This window comes from Elephantulus edwardii, unplaced genomic scaffold (assembly GCF_000299155.1).
Source record: "Elephantulus edwardii isolate Elephantulus edwardi_28Jun2011 unplaced genomic scaffold, EleEdw1.0 scaffold00003, whole genome shotgun sequence".
In the NCBI taxonomy this organism is placed as follows: domain Eukaryota; kingdom Metazoa; phylum Chordata; class Mammalia; order Macroscelidea; family Macroscelididae; genus Elephantulus; species Elephantulus edwardii.
In genome coordinates this window covers 38,132,602-38,160,525 of record NW_006399753.1, presented here as the reverse complement: position 1 = coordinate 38,160,525, position 27,924 = coordinate 38,132,602, and the positions used below count along the sequence as shown (strand labels likewise).

Below are 27,924 nucleotides of genomic sequence, written 5' to 3'. Positions count from 1 at the left end.
TCCCATCCACCCATCCCCTACCACCTGCTTGACCCTGCGCTGGGAGCAGCCTGCCTGTTCCTCTCCTGAACTCACCCTGTTCTCCCTATTGAATCACTGAAAGGACTTTAAACTCAGTAGGTTTCCTTGCTCCCTCCCTGATGGCCAGGTGCATCCCTTAAAAGCCATTGCAATCTGTGCTGTTCTGAGAGTTGTAGCTGTTGAGTCGAGTCCGACTCATGGTGACCCGGTGTGCAGCAGGACAGAATGCTGCCCAGTCCTGGGTCATCTTCCCAGTCTTGGTGTGTTTGAGTCCATTGTTACAGTTACTGTGTATTTTGAGTGTCTTCTAGCAATGTATTAAACAGTATTCAGATGTGATCCATAGGATTATCATTAGCTAATTGTAGTAATAGATCCCAGGACATTTCTTCCTAGACTTAGTCTGGAAGCCGCACTGAAATCTGTCCACCTTAGATGACCCTACTCCGATTTGGAATACTCGTGGAATAGCTCCTTGCATCACAGCAACATACCAGCCACCACATACTGGCCAACTGACGTCCAAAGAGTGGAAGTTGTTATTGTTAGGTGCTGTCAAGTATAACTCATAAGGACCCTGTGAAGAAAAGATCTGTCCTATCCTGTGCCTTCTTCACAGTCTCTGACATAATTGAGCCCATTGCTGTAGTCTGCAGACTCTGTAGCAATCCATCTGGTTGAAGGTCTTCCTCTCCTTCACTGTCTTCCCACATTTCCAAGCATGATGTCCCTTTCCAAGGAATAGCCTTTCCTAACAACATGCCCAAAGAATGAGAGGTGAAGCTGTATCATCTTTGCCTCAAAGAAGCATTCTGGCTGCACTTTCCCCAAGACATATCTGCTTGTTCTTTTGGCAATTCATGGGATATTCAGTACCTTTCTCCAACACCACAGCTGAAAGGCATTGATTCTTCTTTTTTTTTTTAATTATTCTTCTGTCATCCTTATTTATTGTACAACTCTTAGATGCATAGGCATTGATTGAAAATACCATGGCCTGAGTCAGTTGCACCTTGGTCCTCAAACTGACATCATTGCCCCTCAGTAATTTGGAGACATCCTTGACTGCAGACTTCCCCAGTGCAGTTCTCATTTCCAGACTGGGTAGTAGTAGAGGGCATTCAAGAAATTAGTAGTAAAATAAAGAGCTGTGATACCAAAATGGTTACATACTTGGCTGCTAACTGAGAAGTTGGCCACCCAAACCCTCAAGTTGCTCTGTGGTAGGAAAAAGCTGGTAATCTGATGCTATAAAGGTTCACTCACCCACTCATTTGCTCACTCAGTGCCACATGAAGCAGACCCAACTCACAGCTGAGCCTCTAGCAGGTTTTCAGAGGCTGTAAATCCCATAGGAGATTTCTTATATTTCTCCCACAGAGTAACTAACAGGTTTGAACCACCAGAGAAGCTCAGATTTTGAGTTAGCAGTGCAACTCCTTATAGACTGCCACCCGAGCTCCCTTCTTATAAAGATTACAGTCGAGGAAACCCTGTGAGCAGTTCAGCTCTGCCCGGTGGGTCACTAGGAGTTAGAATCTTCTCAAAGGAGCACAGCAGCAATAGTAGTTCAAGCAGCCTGGTTTCTTCATTTTCCTGTTTTCTCCGGTGTGTTCTTTTGTTACTTTTCCTTTTGTCTTGCTTTAGTCATAATATCCTCTTGTCATCTCCCTTTGTTCTGTTCTTTTCTAACAGGATGAGGTTGAAGGGCAAGGTGGCCAGGGTCTACCTACCCTCTGTAGGATTTCAGATAACTCTCTGGTGTGTGGAGTTTTATGTTTTGGGTTTGTACCTTTACCTATTCAGTTAGAAAATGAGCTAGGTATCCAGACTCTGAACAAAGCAATTTGTCACCTGATGGCCAAATTGTTTTCTCCATTTTCAGGTTCACTACAACATTGGCAAAAACCTAGCTGATAATGGTAACCAAACAGCTGCCATCCGATACTACAGAGAAGCTGTGAGGTACAGCACACATGTTGTCTCCCATAAGAAATGTCATTTATATGCATGGAATGTTCTAGCCTCCTAAGATGAAAAACCTGTCCCCCTTAGGACCCCACCATTAAGAAAGCCTTGCCAGTTCCTGAGAGATTAGTGAACACAGCTAAGCATTAACAGACGGCTTGGATTCTCTCCGATTTTCAGATTAAATCCCAAGTATGTTCATGCCATGAACAACCTTGGAAATATCTTAAAAGAAAGGAATGAGCTACAGGAAGCCGAGGAACTGCTGTCTTTGGCTGTACAGATTCAGTAAGTATTATTTCCTATAATTATGCAAGTGGCAAATGAGTTCTTGCATTTCCTTGTCTAAATCTTTCTCTTTTTTCTTATTTATTCTTTTTAAAAATGCTTCTGTAGGCCTGACTTTGCTGCTGCCTGGATGAATTTAGGTATAGTGCAGAACAGCCTGAAGCGTTTTGAAGCAGCAGAACAAAGTTACCGGACAGCAATTAAGCACAGACGAAAATACCCAGATTGTTACTACAACCTCGGACGTTTGGTAAACTGAGGGAGCTCTGGTGGCTGGTGAACATTCTTTTTTCCTTACTTAGAAAGCAACACATCTGAGTTTTGTTTGACTTAGAATAAAAATGGCAGTAGTAACACATCTAGCACTCCGCATTTTATAAAGTGCTTCCACATATGTTGCTCGTCTTTGAAGGTTGCTGCTTGATTTCCTTACATGTTTGGGTTTTTTAGCTCTAACTAGAAAGCAATGCAACTCAAATTAGTCATGCTTAAGAGATCACAAAAGCATTAGGTTAGACTAAAGAATAAGTTATATTTTTAAGGCCCTTAATCCCTGTGAAACAACACCCAAGGGGTCACTTCCTGATAAACATCAGTTTCTCTGCTTTGAAAGGTTGAAAAGAAAAAAAGAAAAAAAAAAGCTGAGCCTAAGAAAAAAAACAAGACCTTAGTGTGATGTCTGAGCTTCCCGAATTCTCCTTCCTCAGAGGAACTGCTCCTTTGATTTTTCTGGACAAAGAAACAGGAATTCTTATCTTTGCTCCTCAACCAACCCTTTCATTTGATTTTAAAGCGGAAGAGGATATGTGTTTTGGGGTTTTTTCTCATTATTTGTATGTATCATCCATTTGATGCCTGATTTGTGGGGATCCCATGCACAGGTACATGAAATGCTAGCTAGCCCTATGCTGTCATTGGATTGGTTGTAGATCCAGCAGTTGTGATCTGTACAGTTTTTCTTGACTGATTTCTGGGAATAGATTACCAGGCCTTTCTTCATGTTCCATTTTAGAATAGTATGGAAGGTCTGTTGAAACCTGTTTAACATCATGTTTTGTTGTATTGTGTTGTGTTACATTACATTACGTTGAGTCAGAACTGACCAATGGGTTTTCAGGGGCAGTAAATTGCACAGGAAAAGATTATCCATTTTTCTCGTGAGGAGCAGCTGGTGGATTTGAACTGTATATTTTCAAGTTGGCAATGCAGCTCCTTACCACCAGGCCACCAAAGCTAATGTATTTCTTCTAGAAGAGCTGACATATTTCTCCTTGGGCACAGGGGAGGGTGGCAGTAATGTAGCCCAACCCAGGGAGCAGCATGATGTCTCCACTAGGGTGATTGGATGCGCAGAGATGCCTGTTGTCCCACCTAACTTTCTTCGGAGTCACTTGATCTTGAATGAGTTTCTATTTCCTTTTACATTTTAAAATTCTGTGTTTTATGATCCAGTTATACACTTTGATGTTGAGGTGAAACCTGAAGATTTGAAGAGAGTTAAAATTGGTCTAGTGAGAAGGTGTCCTCTCTGAGAAGGAAAGAGATAGGGGAGGACAGTAAAACCTCAGCACCATGGTTAAGTACAGGCTTAAAGCTGCAGTCACATAAAATGCAGGATTGAGTCTCATAGAGTTAATGAACTGAGAGTGTGGGACCAGAGAATGGGAGTTAACTTCTGTTTACTGTGTCTGTTAAACTAGAAAAAAGAAGCTCTAGTGTTGCAATGATTAGGTTACCAGCTGTTAACCTAAAGTTGGCAGTTTGAACCCACCCACAACCTCCTGTCTCTGAGGGAGAAAGACAGGAAAATCTGCGCCCATAAAAATTACAGCCTCAAAAATCCAATGGGGTGGCTCGGCTCTGTTACCTGAGGTTGCTATGAGTTGAAAATCAACTAAACAGCACTTAACAACAACGTTAAACTCACACCTGGGTGACATAGTTGATATCCTTAAAAAGTCTTTCTTTAAGGGATTCCTTTTAGGCTGTTGCTTGTAAAGTGACTGTAGCTGCAGCCTCCTAAATTATTTAAATACTTTAAATCTCTAAGGCTCAGCAGAATTTTTCCCCCTTTATTTCTTCCCTAGTAGCTGCCTGTCACTACAACGCCTTGGGATTTGGAAAACAGAAAATTTATGCCAAGTTAACCTTCCACAAGAGTTATATCTGAAGGATAAAGGAGCATAGAATATAAAAAATAGGATTTTATCATGTGCTCCCATCCCTAGTATTTGCTGCCCCTGTAACTTAAAAAATCATCCATTGTTTGAATATATTGAAATCTTGTACAGCTTTTTGTTATGTTATTTGCTAACAATGCTACCATGAAATGATCTTCCTGTGTTCTTGTCTGCTGTTCTTATTTAAAGCTCTCTGTTGTTGTTTAATTATCTGGCTTTTGCCATCTTGACAGTTTAAAAGCGTTAAGAGCTTAATCTCTAACAGCTCAACCAGCACATTTATAGATTGGTGACTAAGAGAAACTTAAAAGTTTCTTTTTTAGAAGTCCTCATTGTCACTCTTTAGTAATTGGAGTCTGAAAGTTGTTTTGATTCCTGTACCCAGGCAAGAAGGCTGTGTGATATGGTTCTCTAGTGGAATAAGACATTAGGAAGAGCTGGATTATTTGTGAGGCACAGTAGATTGAGTGTTGAGCTGCTAATGGGAAAGTTGGTGGTTTGAATTAACCAGTTGCTCCTAAGAGAATATGTGGCAATCTGCTTCTGTAAAGATTTACTATCTTGGATACATCATGATGTATTCTGCTCAGTTTTATTGTTGTTGTTTTTGTTGTGTTGTTATGTGCCATGGAGTCATCTACGACTCATAGCAGCCCTGTGAACAACGGCTCTGAACCTTGTGCCATCCTGAGCCAGTCTGACCATTTCTGACTCATCTGACCCCACTGCCACTCTCAATCCATCTCATCCAGGGTCTTCCTCTCCTGCACTGACCCTCTACTCTTCCAAGCTTGATGTCCTTCTCCAAGGACTGGTTCCTGCAGAACAGATGTCCAAAGTACGTGAGACAGAGTTTCAAAATCCTCGCCTCCCAAGACCAACCTGATTTCACCCTCTGCAAGACAGACCTATTTGTTCTCTTGACAGTCCATAGTATGTTCAGTACTCTGCTCCCGCACCACAACTCAGAGGAATCAGCTCAATAGCAGTGGGTCATTAAGTACTCGAAAAACTCAAATTCATTGCTCATTCGTGACTCCTCACTGACCGACCCTTCATTGTGTTTTTGGAGTTATAAACTGTACAGGAGATTGTCCAACTTTCTCCCTTAGAGTCACTGTTGGATGCAAACTGCCAGAGAGATGCAGCTAACCCACCAGAGTTCCTAATTTTTAAGTACAGAAGATGTAATATAGGGAATTGGTTGAATCATTACTGGAAGATTGGAAGAACACAGATAAGTGCTGTAACTCAGATTGAGAACTAAAGAAATAGCTACTTCTTACAAGGCTGGAGAACAAAGAGAAGAAGAAAATAGCACTACTAGAATGTAAGAGCTTGGAGAGGAGCCCTCTGTCTCACTCAGGGCCTACCTCAAGAACTGAGGTCATGGAAAATGTCTGCCCCTTCTGGACCTGGGATCATGGAGAAATCCACTGCCTCCAATCCTAGCACTGGGATCAAAGAACATAACCAAGTGACGAGAAAGAAGGAAGCGTGAGAGAGAAGAAGCTGCTTCCCCCACCACCTCATCTCCACTGGTAACTGCAGTTGGCAGTAACTTAGCAAGAAGCCAGGTAGCAAAGGAGCTTTAGGAATGGTGGGCATAGGACTGAGAAACAATATGTAAAGAGCACTCACATTTTCTGTCTCCTGTCTGGGTGGCAAACTCAATTCAAAACTCATTGCTATTGGCTTGGAATCAACTCCAAACTGACTCTTCTTTGGGTTTCAGAGGCTAAGAATAGCATGAGAGCAGAATGCCCATGTTTCTCCCACGGAGTCCTTGGTGGGTCCAAAACCATCAGAGACACACGACTTGCCTTTCTGGTGGGTAATTCTTATTAAATCATCCCTTTTTCTCGGATCCCTTTAAAGAGATTATTCCCTTTGTAGAGATAGTAATTAAAAGAGATTGAGGTAGAATAAAAGTAAATTTTACTTGTTCTGTTGTTTTTCTTCAGTATGACTCTGAGAAGAATGGGAATCCCAGACCATTTGATTGTGCTAATGCGAAACCTATACTTGGACCAAGAGGCAGTTGTCAGAACAGAGCAAGGAGACACTACATGGTTCAAAATCAAGAAGGGGGTTCGTCAGGGAAGTATTCTGTATCCATACCTTTTCAATCTGTATACAGAACAGATCATCTGAGACACTGGACTATACGAAGAGGAGTATGGCATCAGGATTGGTGGAAGAATCTTCAACAACCAGCGTTATGCAGATGACACAATCCTGCTTGCTGAAACTGAGGAGGACCTGAAGCACTTGTTGCAGAAGATCAAGGACTGCAGCCTCCTATATGGATTGAAGCTCAACATAAAGAAAACAAAGATTCTCACCACTGGGCCAATTGGCAGCATCAGTATGGATGGTGAAGAGATTGAGATAGTTAACAGTTTTAGTTTACTTGGTTCCACAGTCAACACTCTTGGTAACTGCATCCAGGAAATCAAGAGACGAATTGCATTTGGAAAGCTGGCTGTGAGGGACCTCTCAAGAGTACTGAAGAGCAACGACGTCAGACTGGAGACTAATTTTTTAACTTCCACCTCATTTCACCTCTTAGATGTTAACATATTGTAACTTGAGCTTCTGAGACTTTGGAAGATCTGATAGCATCTTTTTAAAAATCAATATTTGTATTATTACAAATTATACATTACAAATATTACATTTAATGACTGTTTTCCCAATTCATTAAATCTTTTCTTTTCTTGCATAATATGCAACCTACTTGCTGTGTGGGTCATAGGGCAAGTCATAATATTTCTGTTGTCTAATGAAAAGACAGCCTTGGCAGGATATACTGAAATAGCCTTGAACTCTGATAAATAGCTATCATTTGTACATTTTCCCAGGTTGAAGGAATCAGGTACTTTCAGAAGAAATGTGGATATAAACTGAGCTAAGAAGGCAGAAGGGTCACCAGCTGAAATCCCATCATTTTCTCCCTCAGTCTAGTTTTATTGTCTATGCAAATTGAGAACCAGCCATTTTGCACTATTATTGATATAAATTTCTTTTCAAAGGAAAATAAGGCATAATCTCTCTAACTTAAAGGAGGTAAACAGGCCCTCTTTTTCCAGTGTACTACATTGCTGCATAATAAGTCTTTGCCCAAGAGTTTACAAAGAGTTTCTGATAGAATACCTTCTACCATATTTTTACATTAAGTTTAGGCAGAAAGAGGCTACTAGTCCATTCTTCAAATGTTGAATTTGATGCATAAAACTTTTCAGAGAAATACTTTGTTTACTGCCCTCAATAATATTTTATCAGTATTCTCTGAAGTCTTTTTTGGGGGGAAAAATACCATAATGACTAGGTTTTAACTTCATTCTTTTCAGTAGTCTGAAACACAGGTTGGCACTAAGTAGTAGATTATAGGTAAAAGATTGCAGACTCCAGCTAAACTCTTTGGTTCTGTCCCCACTTGACCATTTCTGAGTGTGTCACTTCAGGCAAATATCTTAGCCTGTCTGTGAATCACTTGCTCTGTCTATAAAATGTGGATGGTAATAGTCTTTAATTCAATGGGATTGTTGGTTTTAATAATTAGATTCATTAATATAAAGAAATTAAATCAGCAAACAACCTAAAGGTCCATCAAGAAATGAATGGATAATCCAAATGTTCTCCTTGCATACAATGGATTATTTCTTAACCATAAGAAAAATAACGTCCTGATACACGTCACAGCATGGATAAACCTTGAAAACTTTATGCTGAGTGAAGTAGTCCTTTACGCTAGGACAATTAATGTGTGATCATGCTTATGTGAAAGATCTAAACTAGACAAATGTATAGAGGGCAAAGTTTATTGGGGGCGGGGAGAGAAAGGGGAGGTCATGGCATGTGGGCACTGAGGGTCTGTTAATGGTGATGAAATTGTTTTAAAAGGGTTAATGGTGATAATTACACAACTTGAGGAATGCAGTCATCATATTTATACACACACATGCATATAAGGGACTCACATAGCCTAGTCAGTAAGGGAGTTGCACTGCTAACCCAAATGTCAGTGGTCAAATCCACCCACTGCTCCCAGAGAGAAAGATGGGAAGTCTCCTTCATGCAGTTTTCTGCTTCTGGAAGCCAACTAGAGGGTCACCTGTGGATCAGCAGCAGTGAGCGAGTGATACATGCATGCATACGCGCATGAGAGCCCAGGCCGTGGTGTTTCTAATTACTTTTATGACTGTGAAAGTTGTACAGTGAATAGAGAAGACCATGAGTTGCCAAAAGAATAAACAAATCTATCTTGGAGGAAGTGTAACCAGGATGTTCTTTAGAGACAGGATGGTGAAACTTCATCTCACATGCTGTGTCAGCATGTACCAGTCCTTGGAAAATGACATTATGCTTGGAAAAGAGGGTCAGCAAAAGAGAAGACCCTCAGTAAGATGGATTTGCACAGTGACTGCAACAGTGGGCTTAAGTATGTCAGAGATTGTGAGGATGTCACAGGATGAGACAGGATTTCAATCTGTTGTCTGTACAGCCATCATGAGTCAGAGATGATGCAACAACAACACACACATACATAAAGGAGCACTGATGGTGCTGTGGTTAAGGCATTTGCTTGATAACCTAAAAGTTGTTAGTTGTTTGAATTCTCAGGAGAAAGATGAGACCACCAAATATCCATTGTCTTAATCCTCCTTAAGCAGATGTGGTGCAGTGGATTAAGTGTTGAGCTATTAACCTAAAGATTAGCTGTTGGAATCTATCAGCCACTCTGTGAGGGAAAGAGAATGCTGTGTGCTCACATTCAAATTTATAACTTTGGCTATTCTGTGGGACAGGTCCACCCGTCCTATGAATTGGAATCTGCTAGGTGAGCTCTGGTGGCATAGTCCAGAGGGAAGTGCACTGCTTACCCACAGGCAGCACCTCTGGCAATTTGAATCCACCAACAGCTCTGTGGGAGGAAAATGGGAAACATCAAAAACCCCTAGAGGGTCAGCTATGGGTTGATCCCAGCTTGACAGCGATGAGTTTCAGAGTTATTTGTAAAACCACAATGAAACAAATCTTTAAAAAAAAATAGAAGCTCAAGAATACAAAGTTTATAAAATTCCTTTTGGTCATATTAGAGAGGGGCAAGTAGAAATATTGTGATACTGATATCAAGTGCATATTTATTCTCAGTATGCAGACCTGAACCGCCACATGGATGCATTGAATGCATGGAGAAATGCTACCGTGCTGAAACCAGAGCACAGTCTGGCCTGGAACAACATGATTATCCTCCTCGATAATACAGGTACAGAACGTTGAAGCAACCAGAGTGGAGGAACTATGTACCCTGCCCTTCAGTGATTGGGAAAGGTCGATCATTATGCTTCCCACTCCTCACCCTCGTGTTTGCTCGTGTTTTAAAATCATAAATGTGGGGTTAAACATTTTGTACTGGAAAAAATATTTGCTTCCAGAAAATGGATCTTGCTTCAACATGTTGGAATGTAAGTGTTTGGAAAGATGACACTTCTTTCTGAATTGGTATTGAGTTTGGGGAAGAAGTGTAATATTAGCCCATTCTTCTGCAGCCTGTTATCTGACAGTCCTTCATCTGGAAGAGGCCCAGCAGTAGGCACAGATGGTTTCTGGGCTTGGGAAATGGATGTTTCAAGATGCTCTGTAACATGCGTAGACTGTGCTCAAAGAAGACTCTACAGTCTATACTGAGCCCTGGGTTTTTATTTTATCAATTATCTAGTTTTTTAGCCCATAATTTCCCCAAACTACTTGCCATAGAGTCATTTCTGATTCATGGTGACCCCTGGGTGTGCTCAAGGATTTTCAACAACACGTTGTCTGGCCTCTCATCCAAGGCTCCTTTGGGTGGGTTTGAACTCCCAACCCTTCTTTTAGTAATTAGGCACTTACTTGTGCCACCCAGAGACATCTGAACCCATTTAGAAAGTTGCTCTCTTTGTCTTAGAAATCTACATTTTCTTTAAGAAATGATCTTTTTAATTTGTCAAATTTTAAAGTTAGTAAGGCATTGGAGCAGTGTGAGAGAAAGATGTATTCTTATTTCTAATGATAATACAGAATTTTCACTTTAGTATGATGAATATTCAGTTATTACAGTGTTTCCGTCATACTCTTTATTTGCAGGCTCATTTTCTCCAGTTTGAATTTAACTGATATTTGGGGGGAAATAAAGCCTGTTTTATGTGCTTTTACAGAACTTAACAAAAAAATTATTTCTATATTATGTCAGAACTAGGCTGAACAGCAGCAATTTAGCCACTGCTAGGATGTGTGTATGTGTGTGTGTGCGCGCGCGCGCACACACACACACATTACACATTCATCATTGATTTAATTAGGAAGTTTATTCAGAATCATTTTATACTAAACACACAATACTTTTAATTGTAGAGAGAAACTAAAATGTTAAGGTAGTTTTTGTTTTGTATTTTTCTCTTCTTTTTATTCATAGGTAACTTAGCCCAAGCTGAAGCAGTAGGAAGAGAGGCACTGGAATTAATACCTAATGATCACTCTCTTATGTTCTCATTGGCAAACGTGCTGGGGAAATCCCAGAAATACAAGGTGTGTAAACTGTAGTATATTATTTCTCACAGTAAGTACTAGCATCTGGCGGAAGCTGTACACGTTAGCTGTGCCTGGTTAAATTCAGAATTAAGAACAGTGGTGGCAGGACACCAGATATGACTTGGTCAGTGTGCTTCCTGGAAAAGTTGCCCAAAACATAGGTTTTTAGGTTTACGTTTGGTTTCCTTTCTCCTCAAAATGTGCCATGGTCTCTCAAGCATGGGCAGGGAAAGAGAAGCCCATGGAGAGGACAGTGGAAAGCAGAGGGCTGCTGAGCTGTGCATGGATAGTAGGGAGGACTAGCTCAAAGGCAGTGTTGAGTTTGCCCTGGTAGGCGTGCAGCCAACACCCTCCATTGAGGTGGGAGCTCTGGGATTTCTGTCAGTGGTGTTTTCTGCACATAGAAAATAAATGAGCTTATGAAAAAACATGGCTGAGTCTTAAACTTTAAATTTTTCATCTCTACTAAATTATAAGTAATCTGTGAGGCTGGAGAAGTTTTAACCAGTGAAACCAATGAGCTATTCTAGCAGTGCTCCAGTTAGGCTTTTACAGTAGACCATGAATCAGAAAGCACATGATTCCCTGTATATTCAGAACACACACACACACACACACAGAGTTAACATTAAGTCAGTTCTGACTCATGGTGGCCCCATGTGTATCATACTAGAGCTATGCTCTGGAGGGTTTTCAGTGGCTGATTTTTTTATTAGTAGGTCAACAAGTCTTTTTTTCTCAGAGTGGATGGTTTCAAACTGCCAGCTATTTGATTAGTAGCCAAGTACTTAACTGTGCTATCCAAAGGATGCCTCCTATTTATTTATTGATTAAAGGAGACTAGGACTTTATGAGGAAGAATGTGGCATCAGGATTGGAGGAAGACTCATCAACAACCTGCAATATGCAGATAACACAGTCTTTCTTGCTAAAATTAAGGAAGACATGAGGCATTTGCTGCAGAAAGTCTTCAGTATGCATTGAAGTGCAGTTTTCAAAATGGATTGAAGCTCAACATCAAGAAAACAAAGATTCTCAACACTGGGACAGTTGACAGCATCATGATAGATGGAAGAGATTGAGACTGTTAACAATTACTGCTTGCTTGGTTCCACAGTCAACACTGTCAGTACCACCATTCAGGAAATTAAAAGAGGAATTGCATTGGGCAAATATGCTGCAGGGACCTCTAGAGTACTGAAGAGCAATGATAGAGAGCTGGACAGTGACTAAAGATAATAGAAGAAGAAGAACCAATGTCTTTGAACTGTGGTGCTAGAGAAGAGTGTTGACAATACCGTGGACTGCCAAAAGAACAAACAGGTCTGTCTTGGAGAGGGTGAAACCAGGATGCTCCTTGGAGGCAAGGATTTTGAAGTTCTGTCTCACCTGCTTTCAGCATGTGGCCAGGAGGGACCAGTCCTTGAAAAAGGACCTTATGGGGGGAACAGTGCAGGAGAGGAAGACCGTAGATTAAATGGATTGACTCAGTGACTGGGGTTATGGGGGGTAAGTGTGTCAGAGCCAAAGAGATTGGCTCAGGATAGGGCAGGATTCAGAACTGTTGTACAAAGGGTCACTATGAGTCATAAGCGAATTGATGGCACATAACAAATTACAATGGTCCAGTGGGTAATAATTTGTGCTGCAAACTCAAAGGTAGGCAGTCCAAACCCACTAGCTTATGTGCAGTTTACAGCCTCTGAAAACTTGCTGGAGGGTCAGCTATGACTCGGTTCTGACTTGATGGCATATAACAAGAACAATGTTTCTGATACTGGACATTCTCAAACTTTAATTTTATGTGTGAAACACTGAAGGGAACTTATTAAAACACAGATACCCTCTCCACAAAAATACACATCCCCTTGCCCAGGAGCCTGTCTCAGAAAGCTGAGTAAGGCTGGAGAATGTGCGTTTTTAAAGTCCTGTGTGTTTTTAGCATCCTTTGTAGCTTGACAACAGTGTTACAGAAAGCACGCTTTTAGAAACAGTGCCTTGGCCCTTTGCTGAGAGGAAATTATTTGATTCAAAATCAAGGACTGTTTCTTCTTTGATCACCTTGAGACTACAACCAACAAAACTCTAGACCTAAGATAGAAGTTAGTACTTGTTCAGTGCTCTTTATTTTCTTATTTTAGACATCTGTCTTTAATTTCTGTGATATGAATAGGACATAAGATGCATTTCACTCATTTCTGAGCACGTGGAAGTTGACTTGCTTTGCTATATTTGAACATTCCTAGATTTTGCTTGTCAAGTGGTTTGTTTTCCCTGGGTCTCCTGTGTAAGTTAGAGAAGGAGGAGAGGTCTGTGGGTGGTCTTTAGAGAGCCTGTCCAGCTGTCTGTGTTAGCCTAGGCAGGATTTGGAATGTCACTTCTCTAGTAACATAGCTGCAGTCTACGGCCACCACCGTGAACTCACCAGATCTAGTAACACAGTGAGGCTTCTTCAACAGGCCCCTTATTAGTCACTGTATTGATTTCATCTATCATCCCACAATCTATAAAAATGCAATTTCTATTAAGGTGATAGAACTCAAGGTTCATTTGGCTTCCAGTTTATGTGCTTCTGTCACCTACTCCCCCCAGTAAAGTAGAAAATACTCTGTAAACCAAAATGGAGGGCTCCATTTCCCACTTCACTCCTCTTTGCGCATCCTGATTGCCTAGGCAGGGGCGCTAAGTTCGAGGTGGGGAACAGAAGTCAAGAAGAGAGTGTGTGATGTGACTCCCTTGCCACTGAACATTCGTAAGACTTGATTTTAAAAATAGGATTTGGAGTTTTAATCAACTTTTCCTTAAAAAAATTAATGCACAAATGGTTTCTCTTGTTATTGGTGATCTACTTCTCTAGCACTGTTTGTTTCAGAATGGGGGGGGGAAAGCAAGATGCAAGATTCCTTGTAGAAGGAAACTGGGACATTTGAACAACCATCCTTTTGGTTAGCGATTAAGCCCTCAGCCACTGAGCTACCCGAGCCATTGTGCTATAAAGTGTAGGCAGGATGTTCTGGAGTGGAGTCTCTTTTAAGGGAGGACAGGGGTGCGAGTCATAATGGCCAGTTAAATAGACCTCCCAGCTTGGTAGTCATACAGCCAGTGACAAGTGTGTGCTGTGTGTCCAGCTCACTTTTTACTTAGTTTTATGTTAATGGGTTATTTTATTTGTTTGGTTTTAAATTTTTTTTTTTTTTAAATTTTTGTGTGAGTGTACCGTCAAATCAGATCTGACTGGTACAGGAGGAGATTGTCCCTCCTTCCCCGGCAGAGCATCTGGTGGATTTGAACCATGCGCCTTTGGGATTGTAGTTGCAGTTCCTTGCCACTAGGCCACCAGAGCTCCCCTTGGTTTTAAATTTTTTATTCACTCATATGTTGACTTTTATAGGGAGAGTATATCTTTTATCAGATTCTCCAGTTAGTGGCTTGAGATCATTAGGAACTTCTGTGAATCTCCCCTGATCTGTGCCTTTAGCATTGAAGGCATCTTTCTTTTTGTTAAGAAAAGAAAAAAAAGTGGTTTTGGCTGGTCCGAAGGGAGTGGGTTCTCTCAGCTGTTGCTTACAGTCTTGACTGTCCACCTCACTACTATGCTTGAGTAGGGGAAAAGATAGTTTGTAGTTAAAAGAAGGGCTTTTAAAAAAAAATAAATAAAATAAAAACTTTTTTTTTATAAGTCACTTTAGTAAACTTGTAGCTTCATGAAGTGAGGGCTAGTCTTTAGTCCTGTTTTTGTGTCTCCCATTGTGGTGTAGCCTGCTGATGGACACTCATTAAACGCCACACTGTGGTTGTTAGGTGTCCTGGAGTTGACTGAAACATGATGACCGAGTGAATGACAGAGTGGAACCTTCTCACTCTCCACCACACCCAAGCCCAGTGGCGGAGTCACTGTGTCAGTCCATCTCGCTGAGGGTCTTCCTCTCTTTTGCTCTTAGAGACTTTTCCCAGCATGATGTCTTTTTCCAAGGAATGGCCCCTCCTGACAAGCTACCCAAAGTCTGTGAGGTGAAGTTTTATAATCTTTGCCCCTAAGGAGGGCTCTGGTTGTACCTCCTCTGTGACAGACTTGTTTGGTTTTTTTGGCAGTCAGTGGTGTATTCAATACTCTTCATCAACGCTGCAATTTCAAGGCTGCTTCAGCCTTCCTTAGTCATTGTTCAACCTGAAGATGCATAGGAAGAGGTTGAATATAAGATGGCTTGATCAGGTGCACTTTAGTCATTAAATCTTGTTCTTTGGCCCTTTGGAGAGGTCCCTGACAACAGATCTCACCACACGGGTAGTTGTGAATTGGTTGAACTCATGTCACCCTCGGCCCTAGTGAGTGTCCTCATTATGTTATTGTTGTGTGCCATTACAGTCTCTTTCAACTCACAGTGACCATATCAAAAAAAGTAGAATTGCCTTCTGGAATTTCCTGGGCTGAAATCATTATGGGAACAGATCACTGGCTTTCCCCTCTGAGGAAGTTGTAGGGTTCAACCTGCTGACCTTTGAGTTAGCAGCCAAGCATTTACTGACTGTGCCACCATGGATCCTTGTCCTCATTATACTGTATTACCTGGCCAACTGACTGGAAGAGATCCATATTTATTCCCACTCCAAAAAAAAAAAAAAAGGTGACCCAACAGACTGTGGAAATTATCAAACGATATCACTTGTATCACATGCACACAAAGTCTTGCTGAAGAGTATCAAAAAACAGAGAACTACCAGAAATACAAGTCGAGTTTAGAAGACACTGTAGCACTAGAGACCAATTTATCACCAATGTCAGATGGATCTTGGCAGAAAGTAAAGAGTACTAGAGGGATATCTATCTGTGTTTCATTGACTATACAAAGGCTTTTGACTGTGTGGATCACAAATTGTGGCTAACCTTGGGAAGAATGAAAATCCAGAACACTTGTTTGTGCTCATGCAAAACCTATACTCAGACAGGAAAGCAGTCCTCAGAACAGAACAAGAAAACAGCATAGTTCAAAATCAAGAAAGGAGTGCATCAGGGATGTGTCCTATCTCCATATCTTTGAAATCTGTATATGGAACAGATCATTTTGGAGGCTGGGGTTTATGAGGAGAAATGTGGCATCAGGACTGGAGGAAGACTCACTCATCAACAACCTGCATTATACAGATGACACAACCTTGTGTAGTGAAACTGAGGAGAATCTGAACCATTTGCTGCAGAAGGTCAAAGACTGTAGTCTTCAATATGGATTGAACCTCACCATCAAAAAGACCAAGATTCTCACCACTTGGTCAGTAGGCAGCACTATGATAGAGTTTGAGATTGTTAACAGTTTTAGCTTGCTTGATTCCACAAACAATACTCTTGGAACCAGCAGTCAGGAAATCAGAAGATTACATTGGGAAAATCTACTGTCAGGGACCTCACCAAAGTGCTAAAGAGCAATGATGTCAGTTTAGAGATTAAGGTGTGCCTGATCTAGGTTATGATCTTTGCCATTACTTGCTACACATCAGAGAGCTGAACAGTAACTAAAGATGATAGAAGAAGAATCAATGCCTTTGAGCTGTGGTCCTGGAGAAGAGTATTGAACATACCATAGACTGCAAAGAAAACAAACAGGTCTGTCTTGGAGAGAATGAAATCAAGTTACATGTTGGAGGCAAGGATTTTGAAGCTCCATCTCACATACTTTGGGCACATGGCCAGGAGGGACCAGTGCTTACAAAAGAACATCATGCTAGGAAGGGTGGAGGGACAGCACAGGAGAGCAAGACTCCAGATGAAATGGATTGATAGAGTAACTGGGATAATAAGGGTAGGTGTTTCAGAGACAGAGACTGGCTTAGGATAGGTCAGGGTTCAGAGCTATTGTGCTGTGGGTCACTCACTATGTACAATGTTGTTGTTATGTGCCATTGAGTCACTTGCGACTCATAGCGACTCTGTGTACAAAAGCCCAAACCCTGCTCTATTCTATTGTCTCAGACACACCTACCCCCATTGCCGCAGTGACTGAATCAATCCATCTCATCGAGGGTCTTCCTCTCCTGCACTGTCCCTCCACTCTCCCAAGCATGGTGTCCCTCTCCAAGGAACTGTCCCTCCTTGTAACATGTCCAAAGTATGTGAGATGAAGCTTCAGAATCCTTGCCTCTAAGGAGCAGCCTGGTTTACCCTTCTTCAGCACGAATCTGTTTGTTCTTTTAGCAGTCCATGGTGTATTCAATACTCTTCTCCAGCACCACAGCTCAAAGGTATCAATTCTCTTTCTATCATCCCTAGTCATTATCCAGCTCTGCAACCATAACAAGCAGTTGCAAAGACTATGGCCTGGATCAGGCACACCTTAGTCTCCAGTCTAATGTCATTGCTCTTCAGTACTATGGAGAGGTCCCTAACATCCAACTTTCTCAATGCAGTTTGTCCTTCATTTCCAGGCTGCTGGTACCAAGAATATTGATTATGGAGCCAAGCAAACTAAAACTGTTAACAATCTCAATCTCTTCATCATTCATACTGATGCTGCCAATTGGCCCAGTGGTAGACTCTTTGTTTTCTTGATGTTGAGCTGCAGTCCACATTGAAGGCTGCAGTCCTTGACTTTCTACAGCAAGCGCTTCAGGTCGTCCTCAGTTTCAGCAAGCAGGGTTGTGTCATCTGCATAACGCAGATTATTGATGAATCTTCTCCAGTCCTGATGCGACATTCCTCCTCATACAGCCAAGCCTCCCAGATGATCTGTGCTACATATAGATTGAAAATGTATGAAGACAGAACACATACACCCATCCTGTTTTTGAACCATGCAGTGTTCCCTTGTTCTGTTCTGACGACTGCCCCCTGGTCCAAATATAAGTTTCACATAAGCAAAACCTATTTGTTCTGGGATTCCCGTTCTTCTCAGTGTCAGCCACAGTTTGTTGTGATCCACACAGTCAAACGCCTTTGCATAGTCAATGAAACACAGACATTCTCAGCCAAGATCTGTCTAACATTAGCTATAATATCCCTAGTACCACAGCCTCTTCTCAACCCAGCCTGCACATCTGGAAGTTCTCTGCTGATGTGCTGCTCCAGTCGTTTTTGGTACAATACAATAAAAAGGGGAGGGGGGTGTTACAGGCAACTTAATGGCACATAACAACAATCATAGAGTTTACCTCAGATAAATATATTTAAGGAAAAAACATTACTACAAATATAAGGTCTCTGTGGAGCTCTGGTGGCCTAGTGGCAAGAAGCTGCTCTCCGATCCCAAAGACACGCAGTTCTAGGCCAAGACTGCTTCTTGGGAGGATGGGCAATCTCCTCCCGTGTAATTAACTACCTCTGAAAACCTACTGGAGGGTCAGCTATATGGATCAGTTCTGACTCTATGGTACACCACCACAACAACAACATGAAAACAAAATCATTTCATCGGATTGTTTTATTTAAGCTAGATGCTTACTTAAGCTCGGTATTCTTACCAGTCATTCTCCAGTGGTTACACAGCTTGTGTTTCGGGGCATTCATTACAATCACCCCCAATGCAATACACTTTTCCCACTTTCTCTCTGGGTCCCCTTATGTTTCCATTTGTCTTTCTTCCCTGCCTTTTCCTGCCTCATGAGCCTTGTCTTTGGGCAGATGCTACCCTTTGGGTCTCCCGTGGTGGAGTATACTGAGGACACCACCACAGCATTTTAAGTGTTGCTGGTTTTTCTTCAGGCCTTCCTCCAGGATGCCTCTGGATGGACTCAACCTCTCAGCTGAGCACATAAGCCATTTGCATCACCCAGGGTCTCTCAGCTTCACGTCAAACCCACTAAATTACTGTAGTTATCTGTAGCAAATTGTGCTGCTAACCCAAAGGCCTTCACACTCTAATGATTCTAATCCACCAGCGGCTCCTCAGGAGGAAGATAGACAACCTCCTTCCATTCAGTTTATAGCCTGGGAAGCCCAACCAGATGGCATTGAACTTGAGTTAATGCAATTGATGTGCAAAGTGACCCCTCTGAGACACTGTTCAGGAAAACACGCTTAATGTTTAAAGGCTGCTGTTATTGTGGACGTTTCCAAACGTTCTGACTCATAACAACCATCCATTAAGTTTCCAAGACTGTAAATCTTTATGAGAGGCTCTCATTTCCTCCCCTCATAGTGAGGCTGAACTACCAATCAGCAGCCCAGTTCATTGAGCATTGTACCAGCGTGTCACCTTCCCCCTGGCCAGTGTGCCTGCAATAACTGCTACCTGCCCCATCTCCTCCACTCAGACTCAAAGTCCCTCGCCTATTCCTAGTTAGAGACACAATCTTCAAGGACATTGGCTATGCCCTCTAGCACCATAAACTTTTGTCTAAACTATGTTATGTACGTTTCAGGAAATGATTTCTTTTCCTAGTGGTGCAGAAATATTCCCCATTGGAAATATTAGTTGGTTTGCTTGTTTATTGACATAAATCAGTACATTGCCTGGCTCTTTAGGCATCTAGACACCTGTCAGAGAAGATCCGGTTATGAACAGTTCATTGCTTTCCTGAACAGGGCCATTAAAAATCTGATTTAATGGATGAGCATTTCTTAGGCTCCGAATACCTGCTGACATCTGCACTCTAAAGAGGCCTCCAGTTCAGCCTTCCTCCCGGGCCCAGGTGCAGGGTCAGGGATTGTCCAAGGCCACCATCCTGGCTATGCCGCCATTCCTGTGGAGAAGTGTGTCTCACCCGTACCCGCTCCTCCCACACCCAACAAACAACGTCTCCCACTGTCCAGCTCTACTTCCGGGTCCACTTCTTCTGTCCATCTGCCATTGTTCATTTTTCCAAGCTAGGAAACTTCAACTCCTCTGTCTCCTCCTCATCACTTTGCTCATCACAGCCACTGCTTTCTCCTAATTCGTCCTCATACTGGTCCCCACTTGGCCTCATCCTCACCCTACTGGGACTCAGCAGCAAATGTTCCCTAAGAAGGTGTGAGCCTCAGACCTCTTCTGCCAGCTCAGCTGCCATCCTGCAAATCCTTCCCTAATTTCCCATCAACCTGAATAAAGTCCATTGTTGTTGGTAGTGCCATTGATTCTCTAGCAGGTTTTCAAAATCAGTAAATCACATGGAAGGAGATTGCCATGGAGCAGCTGATGAATTCAAACTACATGCCTTTAGGATTGCAGCACAGCTTCTTACCATTAGGCCACCAGAGCTCCCTGAATAAAGTCTATACCTATGGACATGTGAGGAGTTAGCTGAATATATAAATGAGTCTAGTGTCCCCCTAGAAAGCCCCTAATTTGCTTTTAAACGTAAGCCAATTGTATCTGGTTAACATTACTTAAATTGCATGATTTTGTTGTTTTTGTTGTTGTTAGGTACCATTAAGTTGACTGCAGCTCATAGGGACCTATGAACAGCAGACCTGACCCTTTCCAATCATGTGCCATCTACACCATCTCATGTACTTGAGCCCATGGTCGTAGTCACTGTGTCAAACCATCTGTTCAGGTTCATCTTCTCTGTTTCTAACCCTTCACCTTTCCCAGCATGAGGTCTTTTCCCAGAGACTGGCCCCTCCTACCAGCATGCCAAAAGTGGGTGAAGCCAAGTTTCATCATCCTTGCCTCTAACTCTGGTTATACTCCTTCAGGACAGACTTATTCTTTTGTCAATCCTTGAGTTATCCAGTGCTCTTCGAAAAACCACAACTCAAAAGCATCAGTTCTTCTGTCATCTTTATTTATTGTCCAACTCTCAGATGCATATGAAGCAATTGAAAATACAGTGACTTGGATCAGGTGCACCTTAGTCTTTAAACTTGCTTTGTTGCTCTTTAGCACTTTAGAAATTTGGAGAGGGTTTTTTAAATTTTATTTTTATTATTATTAATTTTTGTGAAAATTTAAGATTTTGGATTTCCATTCATTCATTGTTGCGCTTTTCTCCCTACCCACCCCACCCCTCCAGTTCATTCTTCTCTTTGAAAAGTAAAAAAAAAAATTCTTCCATTGTTATACAATCCCTCCCCTCAAGTCCACTCCACTATGCAGCCTTCATTCTGGACTCATGTCATAATAATGATACCTAATCATATATACCTTTTAAACAGTTCTCTTGGAGAACTGTTTATAGCATATTTTCCCAGTTTTTGTTTTCTTAACTGGTGCATTTTAAATAAAATTCTCTTTTCAGGTTTGGAGTGGAAGTCTTTAAAAATCATTAGAAACAGCACAGACAGGGTTTAGCAGGTTGTGCATAGCGTCACTATGAATCACGGGCAACTAAACAGCAAATAACAACAACAACATCCATCTACACAATCAATTGGAACTGAGTCCTAAAAATTATGTTTGCTGAAAACTTTGTTACTTTGATGTCTTTATTTGGTCCTTGGACTTCATGTCTTAAATATGTAATTTTCCCTATCAATTCTGTCGGAAAGACAGTATTTTCAAAGATATTTGTGCAAATCTCTAGTTAATTTTTCTGGAGTACTTCAGGCCATTACAGTGGAAGAAAGGGGTCTGCTTGCATGTATGAGATGCCTAATCCTAGGTGTACGTAGTGAGTAAAGAGTTGCACTACCAACCCAAAGGCAGGCAGTTCGAATCCACCAGCTGTTCTGTGAGAGAATAATGAACAATCCGTTCTCACATGATTTACAGCTTCTGAAAACTGGATGGAAGATCAGCTATGAGTAGGATGTAGCTCAGTGGCAGTGAGAGAAAATTAGAGAGAGAAAGGTATGCATAGAAAGCCCAGAAAAACTCCTGCATATGAAAATAGAAGGAGCTAAACAGTCCCCAAATCCACAACTGTGGTAGTTTAAAGTTAAGAGTTTGCTACTGAGTTATGGATTAAATTGTGCTCCCCCTCCCCCAAAAACCATACTGGTATCCTGAACCTTGTACTAGGGCATGTCATCCCAATTGGTAATTAATAAAGAGTCTTTGGGTACCCATGATGCCGTGGCAGTGTAGCTTGTGTCTTAGACATAATCGTTTGTTTATTGGGTGTTTAAAAATATATTCTTTATTTATATGACCATTCACTTTTATACAGTCCATATATGTTATTTCATTCATGTGTATTTTGTACAGTCATTTCTGTACATTGTGTTTTCCATAATCAATTACTATTTATCCATTATATTTATCTCTCTGTCTCCTCCAGTCCTTGCACCTACCTGTATCTTCCACCCATCCTTCCACTAATCTCTCCTGTCCTAGTGATGTTCTCTTCCTTCTCCCTCCCCTTTTCTCCCCTTTTCCATTTAAACAGTTGTGTATATCTTGTTCTTATTTGCTAATTGCAATAGCAGTATTGTCTTTATCACCATTCTTCTCAGGTTGATCCTGCCTTATCTGGGTCCTTGTAGTGTTCTCCCTCTGCCTACCCATTCCATTTCTATTCTTCCCTTCCCTCGTCCCCACCCCTCAGTTGCCCTTCTGTTGACACAGTAGAAGTTTTACACAGGACTTATCCTTTTTAACTGAGTTCTTTCACTCAACGTGATACTCATTAGACTGTCCCACTATGTGTCTATTTTACTAATACGTCTTTGTTCTTCAGAGCCCCATAGTATTCCATTGTATGAATATACCCTGGTTTTCTATCCATTCGTTAATGGACATTTGGGTTGTTTCCATTGTCTTGCTATTGTGAATACACTGCTGTGAACATAAGTGTATATAGCTCTGTCTCAGCTCTGATTTCCTTGGGATGTATTCCCAGCAGTGGGACAGTTAGGTCATAGGGGATTTCAAACTGCCTTCCTGAGTGGTTGTAGCATTTTCCAGTCTCCTCAGCAGTGCATGAGAGTTCCACTCTCTCCATATCTTCTCCAACATTTGTTATGTGCTGTCTTGTTAAACGCTGCTACTGCTACTGGGGTGAGATGGCATCTCATTTTTTTGTTTTGATTTTCATCTCTCTGGTTACCAGTGATTTTGAACAGTTATTAATGTGTTTATTGGTCATTGAATGTCCTCCTTTGTGAAGAATCTTGTCATATCTTTTGCCCATTTTACAATTGGGAAATTAATCATTTTTGAGATATAAAAAGATGACTTGGAAACAAAGACAAGCCAGCACAAAATGGGGGAGAAGGGAACACCTATGAGGAACTCTGGAGTTACGGAAACGAAGGCAAGGATCTTCCTCCAGGGTCAGCACAAGAAACATCCCCTAGAGCCAGTGCCCTAAACTCAGATTTCTAAGCTCCCGAACTGTGAGAAATGTATTTCTTTTCTTTAAAGCTATCCAGTTATAGAATGGAACAATGGTCTTATACTATATTTCTTGGATGGTTTTGAGGGTTTGGAAGGGAGGGAGAGGAAAGGAAAAACTAATAAATAGATGAAAAGCACATATTCAGATGGTTGAAAGGAAAGGCAATATCCAATAAGGGATGATCACCTGATCAACATAGTATCACTGAAGACAAGGAATACACAGAGAGGTGTAGAGAGATTGATGAAAATCAGAATTACAGGAAAGAAGTGACAAAATGAGATTACCTTGTGAAAATTGAAATTGTTATTGAACATAATGTACATGAAATCTGAATGAATAATTAATTTGCTTTGTGAACTTTCACTCAAGCCCCAATTCGAAATAAAAGAAGGGGGGAGAAGGTGCTTTAGGAATGTGGATGCAGAGGAAGTAGATCGCTGCCCAGGTTACATTTTCATTTATCTGCATTGTGGTCAAAAGGTGCAAGGAAGGGAACACTTTGATCTGCTCCTTCATGACATGATTAAAAGTGTGTACTATTTGGAGGAAATGCAAGTCAATAAAAGAATCAGTCCACATCTATCCGGGGAATTTGGTCATGGTCTTCTGCAGGGCATGTTGTGTCCTTGCACTGTGTCCTTAGGAATAATAGCCTAGATGACAGGTGGACGTTCCTCCCTCATTCTCTGTTCATTGTTTCCAGCTGAGTAGGCTGCTCCTGGTTTTCGAGCGTCTTGTAGGATCTTGGGAGATTAAATAGGCCTCCAACCTCCATCCTGAAAGTTCAGAATATTACTTCACAGTTGTCCTCAACAGCCCAGCCCTTTATTGCTTTTTTCACTTTTTCTCCTTCATGGTACCTTAGGTGGTCCTACATACTCTGTTGTTGTTGTTGTTGTTGTTGTTAGCTGCCATCAAGTCCACCCTCAATTCATGGTGACCCCATGCCCAGCTGAACAAGATTCTGCCAGGTCCCATGAATCCATACAGTCTCCATGGATTTCAGTAGATCAGGAGGTCTGTCTTCTTAGTCTGTCTTAATCTGAAAGCTTCAAAATTCAACATCATGTTGTTATTGTTGGGTGCCATCGAGTTGACTGCGATTCATAGTGACTCTGAACAATGGATCTGAATCTTGCTCTATCTTGTGCCATCCTCACCATTTCTTGAGCCCATTGTCACTGTGTCAGTCCCGCTTGTTGAGGGCCTTGCTTCAATATAGAAGACCCTCCAACTTTCCAAGCATGATGTCTTTTTTCAAGGGCTGGCCCCTCCTTACAATATGCCTGAAATATGTGACAAGAAGCTTTACCATTTTTGCCTCTAAGGAGCACCTGATTGCACAAAACATCTTTGCTCTTTTGGCAGTCCATGGGATATTCGATACTCTTCTCCACTAACACAACTTGAAAGCAGCAATTCTTCTTCTGTCATCTTGACTCACTTTTACTCACTTTTCAATTTCTGGATGCTTAGCAAGTAATTGAAAAGTCCATGGCTTGAATCAGATGCACCTTAGTTTTTAAACGGATAATGTTATTCCTTAACATATAAGCCTTCACCAATAGCAAGCAGTGACTTCATATGAGACCAGGAAATGCCCCTGGGTCTTCCATATGGAAAGAGGCATTTTCTACCACTGAAACATCAATGCTAAGAGGTACTTGCTTAATATTTCAGAATCTTGACCATTTCAGGGCAGCAGGAGGGCGAACATATTTATCTGCTCACTGCTGTTCACATTGCTTTCTGTTGGCTCTTGTCTCTATATAACTGCCTCCTGTTATCTTTGCCCTGTTGCATACCTCCCATTAGCACTTTGGAGTCTCTTCTCAGTGTTGCAGGGTCCTGCTGGGTCTCATTAGTGTTTCTGGGAAAAGATTAATATCAAAACATTTTCCATCCAGCCTGTTCTAACTCATGAAGACCTGTGTGTGTTAGAGTAGGACCCTGTTCCTTACAATGTTCAAGGCCATGCTCTTCCATGAGCAGATTGCCAAGTCTCTCTTCAGAGGTTCCTGTGAGTGGAATTGAACTCCAACCCTTTGGCTAATAGTTGATTGTGCCACCATTTTTGCCACTCAGGGACTCTGGGAAAAGAATAAAGTGGTACAAATGAAGATGTTGAAAGTTTGAGAACCATCACCATGTTTGTATCTTCAACAATATTTCTTTTCCTTAAACAATATTTTTTATTTATTTTACTTTTTTAGGAGTCTGAAGCCTTATTCCTCAAGGCAATTAAAGCTAATCCAAATGCTGCAAGTTACCATGGTAATTTGGGTAAGAAACTTTTTCAGTTTGAATAATACTGAAATTATATGCCACTTGACAGCATTCATGTGTTCTTATCAAAGTCATATTTTGAGAGTGATTTTTCACATTCCAGCCTGTATTGTCTTCTATAATCTGTTTTGAAAAATAATTTTTAAGAAAATTCCCACAATAGAAAGAGAGCTAAACAATAGTAATATTTACAAAGAATTTAGCGTGATCCAACAGTCCCCAGATTCCTCACTCAGTTACTCACTTTCTTATAAGTTAAACAAGGATTTCCACCCTCTGTGCAGAGGATTGTAAAACACTAAGCTGAAAATTATTTGGGAATTTTCTAGTCTTACTCTGGTGACTTCGTGGTGAGGATTGCATTGCCATCCAAAGGCATGCAGTTTGAATCCACTAACTATTCCATAGAGGAGAGATGGACATTCTCCTCCTGTGAAATTTACTGTCTCTGAAAACCTGCTGGAGTGTCAGCTGTGAGTCGGTTCTGACTCAACTGTATGTAATAATAACAACAACAATCTCGGTTACCTCGCTTCCAGACCATCTTCTGTGCAGACTTAGCTTCCTGTTCTAGCCTGGTCCCGTCTGCTTTTATCCTTTTGCTAAAGATGCCTTTGCAATGATTATCCTCTAGAACTCCTTTCTTCCATTTGTACATCATAATATTTATGATTTTTAGAAAGTCCACCTCACTGCCATTAAGTTGATTCAGACCCAGAGTGACCCTGTAAGACAGAGTAGAACTGTCCCATAGAGTTTCCAAGACAGTAAATCTTTATGGGAGCAGATTGTCCCATCTTTCCCTCATGGAGCGGTTGGTGTGTTTGAACCACTGACCTTTTAGTTAGCCACCAGTTGTCTTAACTACAGCGCTACCAGAGCTCCTTTTAGAACATGTCGTTGTCTTTGATTGCTCTTGAGTTGAGCATGACTCATAGAGACTGCATGAACAAAAGACCTAAAGTACTTCTATATGTAACTATTGTCATTTCTCAAAGTTCATAGAGTTTCCAGACGCATGTTATTTAGGAAGTGGATAAATGTTTAGAATTCTCCATCTATTTTGACCTTGTAGAAAGTTAGTTTTAATTACAAAATCATTCTGGCAACCAAAGGCCTATAAGGTAAATCGTTACATCTATTTAAACTATTATTTTATAACCAAATCTTTAAGATTAAAGCCCTCATTGTCAACTCGTATGAAACAAGGGGTTACTTTTGCAAATGGTGAAGAGAAATTATTAAGATAAACCAGCAGCTTTGGGCCATAGCCCAGGCTCTAAGTAGTACCTGAAGGCCAGCAAAATCTTGTCGGGCTTCCTGGAAGTTGCACGGCAGCCTGAAGAAATTGAATGTGCAATTCTTTTTACTTCTTCTAGTAATATATTTAGTGATTTGAAGGACCCCAAAAATAGCAGGTGGTGGTTAGAAAGGCCAACCACCAGGGAATATAATTACAATAAATAGAATTTGTGGTACAAAAAATATTTTCTTAAACCATTTTTGAAAAGTGTTTGTAAAGGTTCTGTCATAATTCTTTGTTCAAGTGATTCTCTAAGTGATGGAAGTTACTCAGAAGCATTTCCAATGAAATTTATCCCCTGCTATTTCAGCTGTGCTTTATCATCGTTGGGGACATTTAGACTTAGCCAAAAAACACTATGAAATCTCTCTGCGACTCGACCCTGCCGCACCAGGAACTAAGGAGAATTATGGTCTTCTCAGAAGAAAGCTAGAACAATTGCAAAAGAGAGACGTCTGATCTTTTGTTTCTCACCCTTTGTTTGTTTTTAATGTATGTGTGTGTGCATGAGGCTGACCATTATGTTATATGATTCCAGTTAAGCATCTCAAAGGTCTATTTAAAAGCTCTAGTGTTCTTTAATTCTGAGAAACTTTTTCCTATTAAAAAAATAAAAACATGCAAAAAGGTTATAGCACCAGCAATATAGTCTTGAATGCTCAATATGGTTTTTGCATTGAAAATGTATTTTTTCAGACAACTCTCATGTAAATCCTTAAATTCAAAGAAAGAAGTCTTTTTTATAATAAAAACAAAAGGAGAAAAAAGTATCTCATAGTAATTTTCAACTTGCCTTTAGGATGTGAGCATTGTTGTAGTGTGTGGACGAGCACTATTAAACTTATGTTGTAATCAAGAAATGACAAAGTGGCCCTGACAGTTTATATATATATATAGTCAAATGTGTCTGTATATTAGAATTTTTATTTAATGACCAGAAAGAATAAATTATGCTTTTGTTCTAATTTTTTTTAAAAAAAACAACCCAGTGTATACTATGAACTTCATTTGTAAGGAAATATTTATTTGTATTGTTATGTTTTGAACAGAGTAACTAATTGAATAAAGAATGACAATTTTAGCACCTAGGATCTCTATATACTTTTCTTATTT

At 40.9% G+C, this 27,924-nt stretch overlaps 1 protein-coding gene across 4 annotated transcripts in view; it reads left to right on the top strand.

The window, feature by feature from the left end:
* Positions 1-27,514, top strand: part of TMTC4 (transmembrane and tetratricopeptide repeat containing 4) — a 114,111-nt gene extending 86,597 nt beyond the window's left edge. For 2 of the 4 annotated variants that reach the window (XM_006879389.1, XM_006879388.1), the window contains 7 exons: positions 1,907-1,986; positions 2,170-2,277; positions 2,386-2,527; positions 9,615-9,729; positions 10,915-11,027; positions 25,436-25,505; positions 27,122-27,270. In XM_006879389.1, coding sequence (XP_006879451.1) covers positions 1,907-1,986; positions 2,170-2,277; positions 2,386-2,527; positions 9,615-9,729; positions 10,915-11,027; positions 25,436-25,505; positions 27,122-27,270 — 777 coding nt within the window. Of the gene's footprint in view, positions 1-1,906; positions 1,987-2,169; positions 2,278-2,385; positions 2,528-9,614; positions 9,730-10,914; positions 11,028-25,435; positions 25,506-27,121 lie in introns of all 4 variants that reach the window. The other 2 variants (XM_006879386.1, XM_006879387.1) reach the window with 2 other exon arrangements.
* Positions 27,515-27,924: the final 410 nt, after the last annotated feature.